Source organism: Chionomys nivalis, chromosome 8 (assembly GCF_950005125.1).
Source record: "Chionomys nivalis chromosome 8, mChiNiv1.1, whole genome shotgun sequence".
NCBI lineage: Eukaryota > Metazoa > Chordata > Mammalia > Rodentia > Cricetidae > Chionomys > Chionomys nivalis.
In genome coordinates, this window is record NC_080093.1 from 5,970,959 (window position 1) to 5,990,342 (window position 19,384).

Sequence of the window (19,384 nt, forward strand, 5' to 3'; positions counted from 1 at the left end):
GGAAGAGGTGGCTGTAGGGTACTCATCCCTTGGGATGGCAGGCCATGGAGACTCATGAATTTGCCTAAAATCTATTTCCTCCTGAAAGAAGGAAAGATGAAAATAAGGCCTGAGCAAAAACGCACCCTGCCTTTCTCTTGTGAGGCGACTAACCAGCTTCTAAGGAACTAGGAGACCCAACTGGAAAGCCCCATGCTCACCCCAGCATGAGTTCAAGACAGAAGTGTTCCTGTGCCATGTGGATACAGGAAGACAGACTCACTGGGAGCTAGATAGCCTGCTTCTCAACTCTGGGCGCGCAATGGGTAACACCCGTTCACAATTTAGTGCCTGTTTTTCCTACACACCAAGCAACATCTCTTGAAGCCAAGACCTGAATTTTAACTGAAATTTTCCTTTCATTCATGAATGGTGAGTATAGTTTAACAAATCCAGCTGAGAAAGATGAGCCTGTCTGGTCCTGTAGTGACAAGCGTTCACGTACACACAGAGTTCTGCATTGAATTGTTTGGGGATGATTTTAATGGATCTATGGACCAACTCTTTCTTGTGACACTTCTTTATTTGCACCTTGTACCTCTCCAGCCTACATGGTTGGTAGGGAATGCAGAGAAAATTTGGCTAAAATGCTGCTTCTGAGATCTTTTTTCTGTTGAAGTTCCCAAGAATGAAGAAGTAGATTTTCTTTGTGGCTAGGGCATGCTGTGGTCATATTTTTGAGTACTGTATTGGGAAATAAACTGCAGTTTGATTTATTGGGGAGGTTTCATGCCAATATTTACAAGAATGCTCCGTATGATGCTTGCCCTTCTTCATACCAAGGAAAGCCTTCCCTGTGTTAGTTCATCCCCACCAGTGTTCCCATCTGTTGTACTTTGTTTCTTCCCAGAGAGGTATGGACTGATTTCTCTGACCTTCAGAGACTTCTTCTTCTTGGTAGAGTTCTGGGGAGAAGCTCTGCTTCCTCCCAAATCCACAGCAGCAAGGGCTGATTGCCTTAGACTGCTGCTTAGGAGAAGGGGAGGCAGAAAGCATGTATGCTGGGGAGTTTCTCCCTTCCACTCCAGGATGGAAACAATGGACCAGAGCCATCTTCTGAGGTTTCCTTCCTTCTGCCCTTGTTGAGTGTCATGGCTTCTTGTCCTAAACACTTTGCTCCATCATGAAAGAAAACAAATCATAATCTCTTGTGTAGTCCTTAGATTGATAGGGCAGGTTCTTTTCAATCATCCATCCATGTATTCACCCATTCATCCATCCATCCATCCATCCATCCATCCATCCATCCATCCATGTACTCTTCCATCCACCCACTCATCTACCTATTCAGCATCTATCCCTCTGTCTACTCATCCATCCATTCACCCACCCATCCACCGTCTCATCCATCCATTTATCCATCTATCCATTCATCCATTCCTTCATCTGTCCATCTGTCCACCTATTCAACCATCTGTCCATTTGTTCAGCCATTCATCCATCCACTCACCCACCCACCAACTCATCCATCCATCCATCTGAGAATTTCATAAATGCAAGGACCATGTGTTAAGTTTTTTCTCTGCTATCTGCTGTGCTGGGATCATAAGAGAAGAAGAAACTTTCATTTCTCGCTTACAGTGTAGTTAAAAGGATACATTTTTTAAAACAGAGTAATGCAAAAAAAAAACAGAGTAATGCAACGTTAGGGACTAGTAGACCTACAAACAAAAAAAATGAAGTAACCAAATAATCTAATATCATTATAGTAAAAGGGTATTAGAAAACACCATTCATTTCCAGAGATGGGGTTGAATAAGGTAATCATCAATTATTATTCCATCTTTGTAGTTGTTTCAATGAGGTACATTTGCTTCTAGCCCTAGCCCATCTGCTTACCTAATCATACTCAGATAATAAAGACTTTGTTAAATCTGTCTTCACTTGATTTATAACATAAACATTTGATGCTCATACCTATTCATGTATACAAAACACATATACATATACAAATACAGACACCCACATGCATACCTATATTCATTTACACACACCCATATACATAACATACACTAGGTATATATGTGTATATATACACATGGAGAGAGAGAGGAGAGGGAGGGGGGACAGAGAGAGACAGGAAGGGGATGAATATAGATATCATAGTTAGAAATTTTTATAAGAGCAGTTTCCACAAATCTGTATTTAGTGGCATGTGTGTGTGTGCACTAAGGATACCTACTGGAATGTGTATTTTTCTTTGGATATCTGTGTTGTGTTTAGTGTGCATTAGAATTTGCGCAGACATTACAGTGAGGGTCTTTCTCTTAATTCCTTATAGAGAAGTCCTAAGGCAGAAAGGGCAACCAAACACTGTTAAACCTGAGCCAAACAATCTAGTGACTGATGAGAGACACTGGCGTTTCACAGGCAGGGAAGGCCCAGGCGATTCTGCCTCCCTAATGCTAGTCACACAAGCTGGCTTTGCTTCCTTGCCTCTTGGTCTTCAGTGTTTGAAGTACAAATGATTGAAAGTTGGTAGAATATTTAAATTCTATGAAGTCTAGAAGCCTTTGGAAAAGTTGTGGGATTGGCTTCTACCATATATGATTCATGAACATGTAAATAAACTGCAGTCATAGGTTATTTATTCCAGGCATTTTATTTAGTCCACAGCACCAGGTAGAGATACAAGATCACATAGATCATGGTGAAAAAATTAAACATTGTTTTAGTCGGACATCCAAAGACATGAATTTGGCTATATGTCTGCTATGTAAGAGTTTCTGACTGGAACCAATGAGGTTTTCTGTGTATTCTGAAACTCTGACTTTACACTAGGAAGAGTTTCCACCCTGACTGGTGTGCCAGCTAGATACTAAGTTTAGACTGCATGGAACCATGGTACCCCAGCCTAGGGCTAAACAAACATGACTTGATAACTGGTTTAATTTCTAGGTTCATTTCTGCAAGTTGTAAAACGATCAGCAAACTGCAGCCCTCAAACCTCTCAAGGGCATTAAAAACAGAGGGACAAACTGACACATGATTTCAAATGTTAAGTATGTATGTGACAAAGAATAAAATGTAGATCTTGGGCCTGTCCTGTCTCAGCAAAGCTGATGCCGTGGCAGGGTTGGTTTATGCATTTTGCTGGCTACTGTGAGTCACTGACACTGGCAATTCTAGATCACAGGTGTGACCCGTCATGGGAGTGTGCTGTTCCGTGATGCCGTAGGCTGTGTTTGCATGGTATTTCTGGTTTTATTGGTTCCATTCCCACAATCCTAAGTGGACGAGATGGAAACAGACACGGGCGTGAATGTTTCTGGTGAAGGTGAACGGCATTAGGCATCCCAGACAGGAAGACTTCCCAGAGCAAACCAGGTTTGAGAACACTGAGCATCACAAGCTGTGTGGGAGAATGGGCCCTCAAATCTCAGAGAACCTGGACTCAGGCGGCCTTCCCGCAGGCAATGCTGCATTACTATGTGAGTTTATTCCTTCCACAGTCTATTCCCTATTTACTTTTCATTACAGAGATAAAATCAGTTATAAGGATAAGGCACTGTAATACCTACCTAATGTTAATATCTTTTTAAGAAACCCTAAAATATAAACACATTAGTCCTAGAGGCTCTTAAGAACCTACTTCTTGTCTATTACACAAGTTTGAGTAACTATATTGTATTTAACTTGGATTTCCACATTGACACTTGAAGATTGGAACTTCCTGCCTAGGGGCTCAATTCTAGTCTTCAGAATTCTACCGTCTCAGCGATAGAATGCCTGCTGGGTAAAGCTGGCTACCCCTGTGGATTCTGTATTTGGCATTGATTTTTGTGGTTATGGTATCCAGATGCTAAGCTGCATGTGGTGTGTGTGTGTGTGTGTGTGTGTTGTGTGTGATCTTTTATGATGAAAGTAACTTTCAAATGCCGCCCGGGTTTGAGTAGAGAGAGATGACTCCTCCCCACCCTCATGGAGGGGACTGGCAGGGTCTAATGGCCACAGGAAGGACTGAGAGGAAGTGTGGCTCTAACGAGAGCGGATCACCAAATTCACACACACACACAAATCATGGGGAAAACATATTTGGCAAAGCGCTATTCTCAGCTCCCCAGCAATGAAGTCTTCTGTTCGTTCTTTTTGGCAGTACGATAAACAGGTGTGTCGTAGTCGGGGCGACCTTGGAGAGAGTTGCTGCAGCTGCCCAGCTGTGTCCTATAGCACAGCGCAGATACCCAGCATCAGGATGAGGTGATAAAGAACACCTGTGAAGCAGAGGGGGCAGAGACAACACTGAGAAACAGCCGTGTGAGGTCAAGGAGCATTCAGCCAGAGTTAGTGCAACGGGGCTGCTGTACAGCTTCCAAATTTTACACACAGTCATTCCTGCTCATCCCCTGGGACTTGCATGCTCCACTTCTATCAACACAGAGGCCCTAACACATAAGCCTAGGTTGTGGACCTTCGGCAAACAGACAGCTGACTTGGACTGCACAGTGCTGGCACATGCCTTTCCCTGTAGTCTGCTCTCTGGAGCCCTTCCCTTTAGAACGAGAAGTGGGCATTGAAATCGATTTATATGATTTTCTTATACTGACTAATTGATTCCCATATGGAAGTCTGCTGATTTGCTAATCAGTGCAACAGCCCCACCCCACCCTATGTCCTTGTCACCTTTCCACTGAGACCCTGGCTGCAGCTGAAATGACTCCTGCTCTCAGACGCTTCTCTGGCTGCTTGCTATGTCGCTTCCCCCAACCTCCACCCCATGACGTTGTCTCGTCCACTGTATCGGTTAATGCTGAACTATAATTAATTCATAGCATACCACGTAAGCCAGGGACAATCGTAGCCCAGTTCCCAGAGCAAAGCTGAGTGGGGAGGCTGAGGCTCTTTCTCATCCAAGTCGCTCTGTTAATGAACCACGGAGTCAAAGCGGGGACTCAAATGTTTGCTAATGAGAAGACGATCTGACTCAAAATTATGTTCTCCAAGTGCAGGAACCTTAGGAAGCCACCTGGTGGTGGCTTTGTTCAGGGGGTTCTGTGGCCTCTGATGGTTCTCCATCCATTTGAAACAGCTCGTCTCTCTGGTCACAGGCTGGTTGGCGTGAGACCTCTTACCTCTGTCCCCTCTGCCCCACTCAGGTGTACTCTAAGATGTATATTTTCGATGACAGATTTTGATGGAGCCATAGCAAACATCCCTAACAGTGAAACCACTCACAAACCATTGCCCCATGACATGAAAGTGCCTCTTCTCCTTACCTGAGAAGTCACAGAGGCTGGAGAGTCCCCTGCCTGGAGTAAGCAAAGAGAGAGAACACAGGCTGAAGAAAGCCATGGAAGGAGCATCAGGACTGCTTCCGAGCCACAAACCTGACCACGCCCAACCCCCCCCCCCCCACTAAATCAGAGGAAGTATACTGAGGTTTTGGTTTTTGCTTGTTTGTTTTGTTTTGGAGACAGGGTTTCCTCTATGAAAGGGTCCTGGCTGTCCTAAAACTCACTTTGTAGATCAGGTTGGCCTTGAACCTACAGAGATCCACCCACCTCTCCCTCCCAAGTGCTGCATACTGAGGTTGACAAAGCATTGCCACTTTGGCTGTCTAAAGCAGGGGCCACTAAATATTTTGGAAAGTACAAGATATTAAATATTTTTTTAGCTTTGCAGGGGGCCGTAGGGTATTTTCTTTCTTCACACCTTTGGGCAGTTTTACTGTGTATCCCAGATGGGTCACAGATTCACTATCTTCCTGCCTCAGCCTCCTGAGGACTGAGGTTACAGGTGTGCACCACTACCTTATTGCATTGTCTTTGTGTGAATGTACTGTAGACAATGCCATCTGTGTTCTAATAAAACTTTGTAAACACTGAGATTTTAATTTTATTGAATTTTTATGCGCCACGTTTTTCTTTTCTTTTTAATTTTTGGGACTGCATGAAAGTGTACCAAACCTGTTTTATTTGTAGGCCCCATAAAAAGCAAGAGGATGTCTGGGGACTTGGCCCTGGTCTGTGTTTTGGCGATTATGCTTTGAGGGACAACCCCAAAGTCTGGCTCACCCTCTGCTCACAGCATCCTCCAGGTCACAGTGACATTTTCCAGTCTGTAAGGCCTGTACTGGGTCAGTTCCTGCCGCTACACACTCCTGAATCACCCTACCCATCCCCCATCCCTCAACATTCCCCCACCCCTCCCTCAGTGTGTACCATCCCTCTCCTGGCTAGAAGGTAAACTCTGTGAGTCTTATTCATTTCTGGAACTTAGTGTCTAGGCCAGGTTTGGGCAGTGAAGGCTCGCTGACATTCCCAGGACACCTGCATTCCCATTCCTGTCATTCATGGCATGACCAGTTTGGAAGCTCAGATCACTACTTCCTAATTCCTTAGGAGCATTTGGATTTGGGCCCCCCAAAAGCCTTCAGGGTAGCCAACAAACCTCACCTCCTTGGGCCCACATGATCAGACCCGCGCCACTCCGAGGAGCAGGTGAGTGTTGTGTCCACAGGCACACCTGGTTTGACAATTCAATCAAAATGCTCAAACCTGCCGTGCCTGTGGTCACAGCCCAGAGTGCACACGACTATGGGGGAATCAGCTTACTCGGCAAGGACAGCTCCACCACCAGGACACCCCCTGTCTGCTCACGCAGCATCCGCTTCCGTTTGTCGCAGTTCTGAAGACCAGGAGGAGAATGAACAAAGGAAACAAGAGACAAACCAGAAAGCAAAGTGAAAGTTCATGGAACGCCAAGTCCCCACCCACTCACTACTTTCATAAAGTGTACAAACGCACGCATGCACCCATGCACGCACGCACGCACGCACGCACCCACGCATGCAGCTAGCGTCCATTGACTCTCCAGGCTGGGGAGTCCCTGCTTGACTAGGTCGTCATTATTCCAGCAGAGGAGGGCTCTGCGCATTTTAGTAGGAAACAAGACTTGACTTTCCTTTAACTCAGTGATAGAAGAGGATCTCGCAAAAATATGTTCTGCCTCCTTTCCTTCTGTTAAAACTGCAACTCTGCTGCTGTCCTTTGATCAAGCACTAACCGGTTCTCCTCCACCCCCCAGCCCTCAGCTCCTGGCTCTTTTTTCTTTTCCTCCCTGTGTTCAGAAGCAACTGTTTTCTAGCCACAGGAGTGGATGGAAGTAGAGATCCAACCTCCTTTCTGCTGGTTGCTCCAGGCCATGTGGGCTGGCAGTCTCTTTAGACGCTCGGGCCTCCGAGGCCTCCAGTCTACATGGAGGACGGAACAGTGAGGCGCTCAGCACTTTTAAGTTCCCGAGGAGGTGTTCTTCACTCTGCAAATCCCGGAGCTGCAGGGCACTGGCCCTTCTGCCCACTGTGCTGTCCGCACTGACCTAGATTTTCAGCATTTCTCCGAAGACAGTCCAGTCGGGACTGCAATCGCCCACCTTTAGAGTTCTGTCTAGATCTTGGATTCCTTGGCACTTTTAACTTTTTCAAAGCCTTTTCATGCGTATTGCTACCTTCATTTTTATCTTACATTGATTGCTCTCTGAGAAGGGAACAGCCATCAGAACAGGCACCTCTATTCCAAGATGATGAAACCAGCCATACATACCAAACTGGTAAGTTTTGGTAGCAAGGTAGACAGGCCCAGACCTTCTGCCTCTGCACCCAGGCCCCACCTCTCCCAGGTCAATCCAGCTTCTCCAATCCCAGCCCCTTGGGGTCATATCTTCCTTCCAGAGCCAGGACCCTCACCACTGGGCAGGAGAGCTTCTCGCTGTCACAGATGAATGTCTCACAGTGTAACCAAACCTTGGAGAGTTTGGGGATGTTCTGGAACCGGAAGGCATTGAATTGGAAAGTTGCCCTGTGGTCCTTGCCGTTTTCATGCACGAAGACCGTTTCATCAGTGGGGCAGCTGGTGTGCACGGGAGAAGGGAGAAGGGAGAATGAAACATCACACCAGAGACGGCCAGAAAGGCTCCAAGGCAGCATTTCACACAGCACTCCGGTAGACCTGGGCACAGCTGCTTGCTCTTTCAAAGAACTCTGATCCCAATTGAAGGGCTGTAGGGGTAGATCTGATTGTCTCCAATTCTAAAATAGGGGGTGACTTATGAGAACCCATACATCTGGTAGGTTGAACCCCTGTCCTAAAGAAGTGACATCTCCAAGAGATAAACCCTCCGTAGGACTGGCCTCTGGAAGACCTCAGCATAACACAAGGTAAGGACCACCATGATTGATGGGAGTGGTGTGTTTCCTGTTGCTGTAGACACCCAAACTCAAGTCACACCTACTTCTTAGCACTGTGTGTGCTCTTAGGTTTTGCCTGAAAGTGGAAAAATGAATTTATGTTCAATTAATTGTAGATATATTATATAATAACCTTTATTAAAACATAGTCATATTTTCCACATATTATCTAAATAATGGGGAGAAAAATTGTTTGCTGAGACAGAAGCAGAAACTGACTGAAAATATCATCTGAGAATTCTCTCTGAGGAGTCATGAGCAAGAAACAAAGGTTGTACCTTCTGATCTGGGCCAAGGGTCAGAGCTATTTCTGTTTGTTGTGGCCTTGGCATTGATGGGGATGTGAGAATTTTCTGGCTTATGATATGAGGATCTAGCGGGATTGTTTGGTCAATAAACCTGAGATCCTTGTCTGAACTCAAGATGTGGAGTCTTAAAATAGCTCTTTGTAGCCAGAGTGCCCTAGGCTGGTGTCAGCCAATGGAAAGTAACGTAAGAGGAGCTTTGTGGTGGGGGAAGGGATGGTAAAGAATGGGCGAGCCTAGATGGCTTGGCGCCACCATCTCTTGGCACAGGTTGTGGCACCTGCCTCTCAGTGACAGCTCACTCTGATTGGTTGGATGGTGGCAGCCTGCTGGGAGGTCTCCCCCTCACCCTGAGCGAGTTCCCTGCCCTACATGGAATCACCCTTTGAGGGGAGTGTTCTGCTGCTGTTGTGCTCATGTGTACAGGGAAATACTGATAATATCATCTATCTATCTATCTATCTATCTATCTATCTATCTATCTATCTATCTATCTATCTATCTATCTATAATCTATCTATCTTCTATCTATCATCTATCTATCTATCTATCTATCTATCTATCTATCTATCTATCTATCTATCTATCTATCATCTATCTATCTATCTATCTATCTATCATCTATCTATCTAGATGTATCTCCATACTGTAATATCACGAAGGACTCTTGAAACTGGAGCTCTACCCAAAGGATCTAGTATGAACAGAGAGTTTCCTCCCAAGCTATTCCAAGTCACAACAGAAGAGACCAGCGCACACTGGACCCACCGCTCTGCACTGACTCCAGAAAGTAGACCTACCCTTTATTGATCAGCTGCCACTGCAAGGGGTACATGAAGTCAGCTGAGGGGGTGGCCCAGCAGCTGTTCAGGACTACTTTAAACCTGGAAATAAAATAAGGAGGCATCACTAAGAACCAGCCTTGTGTATACAAACATCGGAAGATTAGAATCTGTTGGTCTTATTTTTTTTCCTTTGTCCTTAAAAATACACACCGTATAAAGAAACTTACCGAGTGCTTAGCCCTTTGGCCTCTACTCCTGCGAACAGGTCGGAACCAATTTCTGATGTTTCCAGAATGAAAGGAGCTTCTTTCTTGGTGGAAAACTTGGCGTTCTTGGGAAGGAAATGGGAATACTAGGCACTGAGACCTCTCAGAATGAACAGTCAGTCTGGCGGGAGCAGACACTTTGGGGAAGGGTTAGAGATGGAAGCCACCAGCGCAAAACAAAACACATGAGATTATAGAGAAACTCTAGAGCCAGAGAAACTGTACCTCTGCGGATCCAGATGTCATCTTAGATGGGGTAAGGACATTTGCTAGTCATGGTTTGACACACATTGTCTCAGTGATGCCAACAGAACCGACTGATGGAAAAATAGTGCAATCCAAGGACAGCAAGCCGCGACTTCACAAACACTCAGGGCAAGAACAACAGAATGCTTACAGCCCCTCACGGTCCCTGTTCCCTGAGCTCCGAGCAAATGCTTGCCTGAGTTCTAACCAGTGTGATTGTCCACAGACATAAGCCATTGGTCGCCTGCAATGTAGTTAGGTATTGTTTTACATATTTGGGTAGTTTCTATGTCTAAGTACTCTGCTTTGAGATATAATATTTGTTAATGTAGCAAGATCTATCTCCAAATGATTCGATTTTCTAGCAGGAGAGAAAGGCAATAGAAAAGAAGTAAATTACACAGTATATTAGACTGGTATATAGTGAGTAATATTGGAAGCCATAAGAATAGCAAAATGTACTGGGAACATGAGGAAGGGTAAGCTGCATTTAGTGTGTGTGTGTGTTTGTGTGTGTGTTCATATGTGTTTGTGTGGGTGTGGGTACATGAGTACTTAAAGGGATGAGTGTAGAAGTCAGAGGTCAACCTCTGGTTTCTTTCCTCAGGCACTATCTACCTTGAGTTTAAGAAAGGGTCTCTCACTGGCCTAGAACTCACCAAGTGGACTAGGCCAGCTAGCTGGTGAGCCACAGGGATCACCTGTCTCTGCCTCCCCACACTGGGATTACAAGTGCCATTGAGCTCATCTTGGTTTTTCAAATGCAGGCTCTGGAGATTGCACTCAGATCCTCATGCTAGCAACAGCAAGTGCTTTGCCAGTGGGGCCATCTCCCCAATCCCATGTTACATGTTTAAAGAGGGCCGTCAGGGAGGCCTCCTTGAGGAGGCAGCATTTGAACAAGGGGTAGGGATGGGATTACAGGCCTGTGAGGTTTGTCAAGGAGGGCGTACCGAAGGGTCACTGCCATGACAGGCTCAGGAGTATCAGGATCTGCTCCTAAACATCATTTTCAGATAACGCTGGGTGAGTTAGTAGGAATTACAGCTGTGATTGACCTCCTCAATGGAGGCTCCTTCTCCAGTCTGTGAGTCTCCTGTTCAATTCGCCTGAATAAGAATCTGGACTACTGGCTGGCATTAGCCGTGGGAGACAGGGGCATTGGCCAGACAGGCTAAGATCCCAGGATAATCATGGCCCCTATGGGCCAACTTTAGACTCATTTCTTCAGTCCTGTGAGATGGGGATAGCCTTGTGATATTGTAGCATAGAAACATAAAGCTTAAACTAGGGTCTTTCAAAACCTGAATTTATGAGCTTAGACACTTGCAACTTGGTAGGCAGCAGCAGACAGAACTGACATCCGGTCAACGTGGACTTGGCTTCCTATGGGTCCAATACTTGAGACTTTGTGAGGGGGCCCCAAATCTCTCTTAGGATGATTCACATTATTCTATGGAAGTGGGTCCAGCCAAGGCTCCCACAATAAGCCACCTAGAAGCTGGCTCCCCTCTTTTCATTCGTCAGGTCTCTGCACCACGTTACTGGCTGCCACAGCTGAGCAATAATGGTCTCAGGCATAAATGATTTCCTTGCATAGTGTACGGCTGAAGTAATACCTTTTCAGTAGTTTTTAAAAGAATTTTTGGTATTGTCTAAAAATGTATGAGATCTCAGGGGACATTTCCAAACATGGCAACTAACTTGGGAATGGCATTAGTCCCCAGGTCTCCAGAGACACCTCTGTGGAGTCTTTCTCCTGGAGATCAACTGATAGAGTGTGATATCGCTGCTGATGGACCCGTTGTCCGGCTCTGCAGCAAAGTGAAGAGCAGAAGCTGCCATCTTCATTTCTGATAACTACAATAATGCTTAGCATGATTCTTCCCTTCCTTCTTCCCTCCTCACTCTCCCTTCCATTCTTCCTCCCTTTTTGGGTCTTTTTATACTACACTGACTAGCCTGAAACTCACTGTGTAGACCAGGCTGCCCTCCAGTTCCCAGCATCCCTGCTTCTGCCTCTCATGCTGAAATTACAAATAAGAACTATCATGTCTGGTGACCCCTCCTTTATTTATAACATGAAAATCAGAGACTTGTCTTCAGATAGCTTTACTGTGATAACCTATTTGTAAGACAGGGATGTTTATCTTGACATTCCTAAAAACAAAAAGATGCCCTATAGGATGGACAAGTCTGCTGAGAAACTGTATTCCAGCATTCCTTCCCTTGACCAAAAGGTTGACTCACAACTAGCTAGTCACCCAAGTTAAGGATAGGTAGGCCTCACTGAGCAGAAGTTCATATGGGGAAATCTAACTGCTTTTGTTCATAGGTGAGACAGCAAGGAAAGAAAACCAACCTAGAGTGAATACTTTAGGACATAATCCTAGAGTTTTCCAGAACCTAGATGGTCACCTGTGGCCTACTATGTCTCGTTCAGACTCAGCAGAGGACTGGAATCGAACACTTCAACTTTGGTCTCACTTTGTAGAGGGCACTGCCAGCTGGCGTGGGCTCGAAGGGAAGTGACCAGGATGGCAGCAAACCAGTGAAAAGATGTCTTGTTTAGAGAAGACGGGGGACTTTGGAGAGCTGTGACCAATGTAATTCCACAGAATTACTTCAGCAGTCAGAACCAGTATAAATACGAGTTCAGGGGTCAGATTTTACCTGATAATCGAAAACACAAGGCCAGCTCACCTGTGTCACTGAAAGAGACAGAGTGGCCGCCCTCAGCAATGGAAGCTCTGTGGGCCTCAGGTGGGAAATCAAGGGTGGTCTCTGCAGCTTATTCTGATTCTGGAAAGATCCTTAGTCTTTGTTTGCCTCTGTCCACCACAAGCCTTTTCGTTTCTTTTTGTATCACCATTAGGAAGAATGGGCAGTACTGGTTTGATGCTAAGACATTAAACTACTCTCACAGCAACATTGATAGTCATCTTTATAAAGGCGACAATTGTCAGAATGCTCCGAGCATCCTGTTAAATGGTGCCAGAGTCTCCACTCACGGGAACAGCTGGCTTCCTGAGTACTTACCAAGTCCACACGCCATACTTACACAGAGTTTCACTGAGTCTCCTAAAATCTAAGAGATACATGACACTAAGTTCTTAGTTTATGGCTGCAGAGAGGGAGGTGCAAGGAGACTCCCTAACTTTTCCAAAGTCATCTAACTAGTAAATAGCAAACCAGGCTTTGTAGCATGGCCCATTTTCTTTTGAACCCACAGTCCCAGGCTTTATCTGTAAACCAACAACCTTCCTTTGTCTTCGAATGAGAGTCATAACTTTGCCCTGGCAATATCAACTATGGGTCCTTGGCCAAAGTGAGTGGGAAGGGATGGAGAGAAAGGAGAGAGGACTTATGCAGAGCAGCAGGAATGTATCTGGGGCCCAGGCTCTGGATTTCCCAGAATCCTAAGCCATTAGCAGTGTGTTGGTTCCTTTGTGCTATGTAGGGCATGGCTCTGTTTCTGGTAATCGGATGGAAATATATGCAAGGGGGCAGTTGTTGCTTTAGAAACACCCAAGAATGCCCTCAAAGTGGGGAAAAAAAACATAGTTAGGCATAGGGAGCTGAGCCCACAGCAGAATCTAAACCAGAACAAAAGTGTCTGGACAGCGGAAGCTGCTCTTTGCTAAAGTCCATTTGTTTTGGAGGGACTTTGATGGGAGGGTTTGGGGGACACCTTGGCTTCATGTCTAGATAATTTGGGAATCAATTTGTCCATCTATTTCTGCATCTCTGGAGATGGCTGGTAAAGATGGATTGGTTGACTGAGGGAATATGTTCCTTCTACTTCTGAGGTTATGTCTATGTCTGAAACCCCACCCTGTGTGGCTGATGGTGAGAGATGAGTTTAAAAACCTGACCTCTATCGCTAACTATTGTAAACTTCATAGGATCAATTCTTCAACCTATCTCATTAGAATACCAACTACTAGCTTCTAGACAGGCCTTAATAGTCAAGATTGTAGTCCCATGTGGGAAGCCGTTCACAGCCATTCCATCACCCCTGCTGGTTTATGGTGCATTGATCCCTGGGCACTGACAAGGTATTTCTGTCTCTGGGTCAGCTACTGATGATATATGAAGCCAGGGCTAGTCTAGATTTTAAGGAATCTTGAAGCATATACATCTTATAGATCCTTCTTTAACAATAATCTTAAAAAAGATTTAAAAATTGAACCCTGCCTTACACACGGGCTTTGTGGGTGAAGGGCCATGAGGCTTTCTCCTCCTCTCCCCCTTTGTGGATAGCACCTCAGCTGGGGACTTTCTGTTCTCCTCAGAAGCTTCTCCAAGGCCCCTGTGTGGTCTTGGGCAACCACCTTCCTTCTTTTGGATTTCATGTCCTCATCCGCAAGGCAGATTAGGCTGTTTAGGATCCTCCCAGAACTCACCGATGAGCTCAGGGGCTAAAAGCTGCTGGGGCATAGGTGAAGAATGTTCAGTGTTTGACAGGTTTCAGACGGGACGGTGTTTTCTCTTGGAAACGAAACGGGTCAGATGAGCTGCCCTCTAAGGACACTTCCAATGCTCGACACAAACGTTTGTGTCTCTGCCTGTGTCTTCCTCTATCCAGCCGGGCCAGTGTGCCCTCTGTGTGCCTGTGTCCTCACTGGAGGCTGCAGCTTGAAAACAAAGTGTCTTCTCTATTGGGAGAGCAGCCGGGCTAATGGCCAATGCTTATTTAGTTTCTCTGCAGCACTTAATTTTGAGAGAAGCCAGAGTGTGTCTTTAACTTTCCACGTCAATACAGGCAGCAGATCCAATTAGAACAGCAAGGGGAGCTTACTGGAAGGCTTATGGGGAGAAAGAACTAAACAGTAGAAGCTAGCCCTAAGCCTTGTCTTTAGCTCTGGCCTGGTCAGGGAGTGCAACGCTCTTGACTAATGTTTTTGAGATCCTAATGGCAAATAAATCTCTGGAGAGAAAAGAGATAGATACTAATCTTGCTTAAGAGTCAGACACGGGTGTTCTATTGTCTGTCCAGTGACCCTGCCTTCATTTTGGTACCAGTGAAGTGGGGAGGTCAGCCACATCTGTGCCATTTAGCCTATTTATTGGTCTGTAAAGTGGACCTTCCATTGCACCTGAGCTTTAAAGTCAAGCTAAGGTCATATGCCACCATCGGAGTTCCGGATTGGGGCTCTGCCGCCATCAGAGTTCCCGAATGGGGCTCTGTCCAGAGGCTGGGAGAGAGTGACTCCCGTGGAAGGAAGTTCCCTCAGGAAAGACAACCTGGACTTACAGTGTAGAAGTTGAGGGACAACTGGCTTTCAAATGTGCCCATGCTCCCATTCTTGACATGAACAGTGGCCACTCTGAAAAGGGGAGAGAATTTTGCATAAGGACTGAAACATGCCTGATTGACAGGGACTGTAGCATCCTCACGGTGGCTGGCCCTCCACCCCCAGCGCGGCTTACCTCTGGTCAAAAGCAGCCTGGTTCACCAGGTAGGTCGCGTGGTAGGTGCAGGAGAAGGAATAGTTGACAGGCTGGTTCTTCACAACCACTGTGCTGTCGTTGGACACGATGTGGCTGTAGAAGTGGTAGATAGGGGGCTTGTACTGGAGGAAGGAAGAAGGCAGTTAGGGTATACACTGTCCCCCGATGGGACTGAGAACTCTGGGAATAGTGGTTGGAGATGACTTAGGAAAAGAAGGCTGGGCATTAGTGGCACGTGCCTGTCATCCTGGCACTTGGGAGGTGGAGGTTGGATGGTGAGGGGTTCCAGGCAAGCTTCAGCTATATAGTGAGTTTCAAACCAAGAATAATGTTGAAGAATAAAACAAAACAAAGAAAAAATAAAAACAAGGGGACGCAAATGTTTATCAGGAACAGTAGAACCCATTCTTTGTGGCAAAATTACTTGCAGAATTCTGGAATCCCTTCACTGAGGTCGATAGTATATATGTAGGGAGAGCCCTACTGGGCTTCTGATGGCTTGGATCAGAGTGTCTACTCCCAGCCTCAACATTTTATCCCTTTGTCCATTGTCCCATAGATGTCGTTGTTCATCCTCCACTCTAGATTGTAAGTCTGTAGGGAAAAGATCTATTAACCAGAAAGCACCACTTATAAAATTCTTCCTTCTGTCAAGATGGTCTCAAAACTCAACAACATTAGAATGGTGAGCACCTATCTTTAAAGGAAATGGCCTGAAACATGGAGATGTCCTCCATTCAGGTCGCCAGGATGCACTCACAGATGTGACGCCGTGCTGGATGCACTCACGGATGTGATGCCGTGCTCACCTTGCTCATGGGTCTTCCCATCACATCTGAATCCTTCTGGCACTCCAGGAAGAAGAGTTGACTTTTTCGTTCTGAGGTTTACAAGCGCATGCCTTTCTGGTAGTCAGGGCAGGAGGAATTCTGGCCCATGCTCTTGTTACATCTGTGGCTGAGAACTGATACTATGGGAGAGGACTCAGATTTTTCCCATCGAGAGGCTGTGGTTCTCTGTGATTCCCTGGTCCCCTGCCATGGACGCTTCACCCTGCTTGTGATCCTATTTGTACTTTCCCAATGCATTTAACTGCCACTTCCAATTCTTGGGGAAAGGATGACTGTGGAGGCCCAGAGAAGTGGCTCCACTCCATCTTGACATAAGGTCAGAGAGTCTGAGCCTATTATTGCTCCTACAAGGTCAAACAACAGGAAGTTTGGCCCAAGGTGAAGTTGCTGAACATCTTGCCTAGATAACAGGATGTCTGACCTAAGATGTAGTTACTGGGTGTTTTGAATATTAAGGAAGTAATCACTCTTGTTTGTTTCTTGTATCACCATTTAAAAAAAGTCCCTTTGGCCAGGCGGTGGTGGCGCACGTCTTTAATCCCAGCACTCGGGAGGCAGAGGCAGGTGGATCTCTGTGAGTTTGAGACCAGCCTGGTCTACAAGAGCTAGTTCCAGGACAGGCTCCAAAACCATAGAGAAACCCTATCTCGAAAAACCAAAAAAAAAAAAAAAAAAAAGTCCCTTTGTCCTTCCCTTTGGCTTGGGGTATAAAAAGGCTATGGAAAAATAGACTTGGGGCGGGTTCAGTAGTCACTGGAATGGCCTTCCAACTCTATCTCCAGTTTCTTGTCTATTTTCTTCTGTATTCCACATGCTCCTTCTCAAGAGTGTCTGGACAGTTCGGCTGGACGGAGACAGATGGATGACCCACTGATTGGGCATCCAACTTGGGGACCAATGTACCCAATTTAAGTAAGAAATGCAGTTTGTTCTATCCCAGAGGGAAGCTTTGCTGCTCTCCTCATGCCCCGTGAGCTAGGAGAATAGAAGTCAAGTTCAAAGAGCCATCTAGGGCTGTGGAGGTGGCTCAGTGGGGAAAGCGCTTGCTGCATAGACAAGAGTTCAGATCTCTAACACAGGGCATGGGGGGCGGGTGGTCAGACATGTACTTGTAATCCCAGCACTGGGGAATGGAGAAGGGAGCTCTCAGGGTCTCGCTGACCAGCCAGTCTCACTGAATCAGCAAGAGACCCATTTCAAGAGAGAAGGAGCGCGTGGCTGAAGAAGACACAAGATTAATGCGACATCTGCACATCTGACCAAGGGCACAAACAGCAGCACAAGAGAAGAGTTTAATCTGAACAACAGGACTGACTTTTAAAAGGAATTTGGAGCATTGAGAATCCTTTTAAGAACAGCACCAAACATCTTGCTCTTGTATCTCATTAAATTCACTTAAGGCCCTCTACCTTGGGTGGGCTTAGCCTTACCTCTGACTGAGTGCCGCAGTAGGATTTGTTCTTGGGTGATAGGTCTGGGATGACGAACTGGTAGTAGCCCCCTTCATGGACCCCATTGTAACACACACCCCCGAGTGCCAGCTGGTGTACTTCCCATCCATAGGGGCACTCAGGGATTTTAGCGATGATGGTTTTGGGGTAACAAAACACAAGGATGACATCTGGAGGAGTACACACATGGTTTGAACTAGACATGGTCAGCAAACGTCATGCAGAGGCACTTAAAACTGTGTTCTCGCTGTTCACCAGCTGTGCTGGGTTTCCCCAAACCAGCCACTGAAATGCTTCTTTCCTAATTTATACCACATCGAACATCACTATTTAGTATCTATTTAATTGGATCCATTTTTAAAAACTCTCATTTTATTTTAGAGCCAATGATCAGTGATTCTTTTTCTCTTCCCTCCCTCCCTCCCTCCCTCCCTCCCTCCCTCCCTCCCTCCCTCCCTCCTTCCTTTCTTTCTTCCCTATCAAACACAGGGCCTCATGTTTGCCAGACAAGAGCTTTACTACAAAGCCATAGCCCCAGCCCTAACGCTTTTACTTCAGAATATACCTGGGAAAACACAGACTGCTACATATATTCCCATGAAAACGAGAAGATTTCTTATAATTTAAAATGTCCACTGCCTCGTTGCATGCTCAATGTTGCAAAACATTGTTTAAAGACTCACACGGCATGCGTTGAATAGTCGAACACATAAAGTGGACCCATCACATAAAAGATGATGGAAACATTCTCTAATTTGTAAAACAAAAATTGGTTCATTCAGTAAATCTTTGCTTCCTGTGGGGAAATGTCTGATTGGCCCCAGGGGCTTCTGTGCCTCCACCCGGTGATGTTTTACACTTTCCTAACTAAGCTGTCCTGGAGCTCAATCACAGTGAGGAGCAGACGAGAGGTTCCCTGTCTGGGATAGCAGTGTGGCACTGGGGTACCTGCTTTATTTGGAATGCATGATTTCGTGGAGGCTTCTGCAAAGAGTGCCAACAAGATGAAGGCCCGCGCCACCATTGCGTGTCAGGGGCTGATCTCTGCCAGGTGACCGCACCAATTGCCCGAGTGCTCACGTTCCCTCCAGGCCCCAGGTCTCGATTGTTCTGCATCGGAAATATGAACAGAAAGTTAAAGTCAAGGGTAAGAACAAATTATCACTCAATCTTGTGGGGGAGTTTCCAAGGGAGATCACTGATGCTGTCCCTGGCTCGTACCACTGGGAAGGCTAATGCCACAGACGGTTGCTCAAGTTCCTGCCTTTCTCATTCTCTCTGGAGTGTCGGTGCTGCCTTCCGGATGCTCCCCAAATCTCCAGCCCCTGTCCTACTTCCCCCTTATATATCCAGAGGGTGTAAAAGAAACCAAGTTGAGATAAGTCACAATGAGCACACATTATCCACTGTAGGGTGAATAAAGGGGAACTTGGGACAATAATCCCGCAGCAGCTCAGTTACCTCCTGCATCTCATTTCTTCTCTTTTGCAGAGGTAGAAATCCCACCCCACCCATCCCTTTTAGTGCTGAAACCAGGGAATCTAGAGTTTTTTTTTTCTTGTGCAAAAAATCAGAGTAAAAAACAAACAAACAACCCTCTGATGGAGACAAACACTTTCTGTACTGTTTCAGATAGAAATTTAGTCATTTGCATTTTTTTCTCACTCTATTTCTTGCTATCTTATTTTTAATAGGAGAATGAAATTTTGAATCTAAAAGGATTCTAGTCTGGCATAATTACATCTTGGAGTCAGACAAAACGTAAGTTGTGTTAGTAGTGTTAAAAGAAGGTGATTTTTCTC

General features: G+C 45.8%; 1 protein-coding gene across 1 annotated transcript; it reads right to left on the bottom strand.

The window, feature by feature from the left end:
• Positions 1-4,203: 4,203 nt before the first annotated feature.
• Positions 4,204-18,606, bottom strand: Tectb (tectorin beta). The gene is made up of 10 exons (XM_057779787.1): positions 18,531-18,606; positions 17,562-17,752; positions 15,260-15,402; positions 15,084-15,156; positions 9,542-9,645; positions 9,330-9,413; positions 7,724-7,886; positions 6,594-6,666; positions 5,256-5,288; positions 4,204-4,253 (listed from the first exon to the last, which is right to left on the bottom strand). The coding sequence occupies exons 1-10, from the start codon at positions 18,604-18,606 to the stop codon at positions 4,204-4,206; spliced, it is 990 nt and encodes a 329-aa protein (XP_057635770.1).
• Positions 18,607-19,384: the final 778 nt, after the last annotated feature.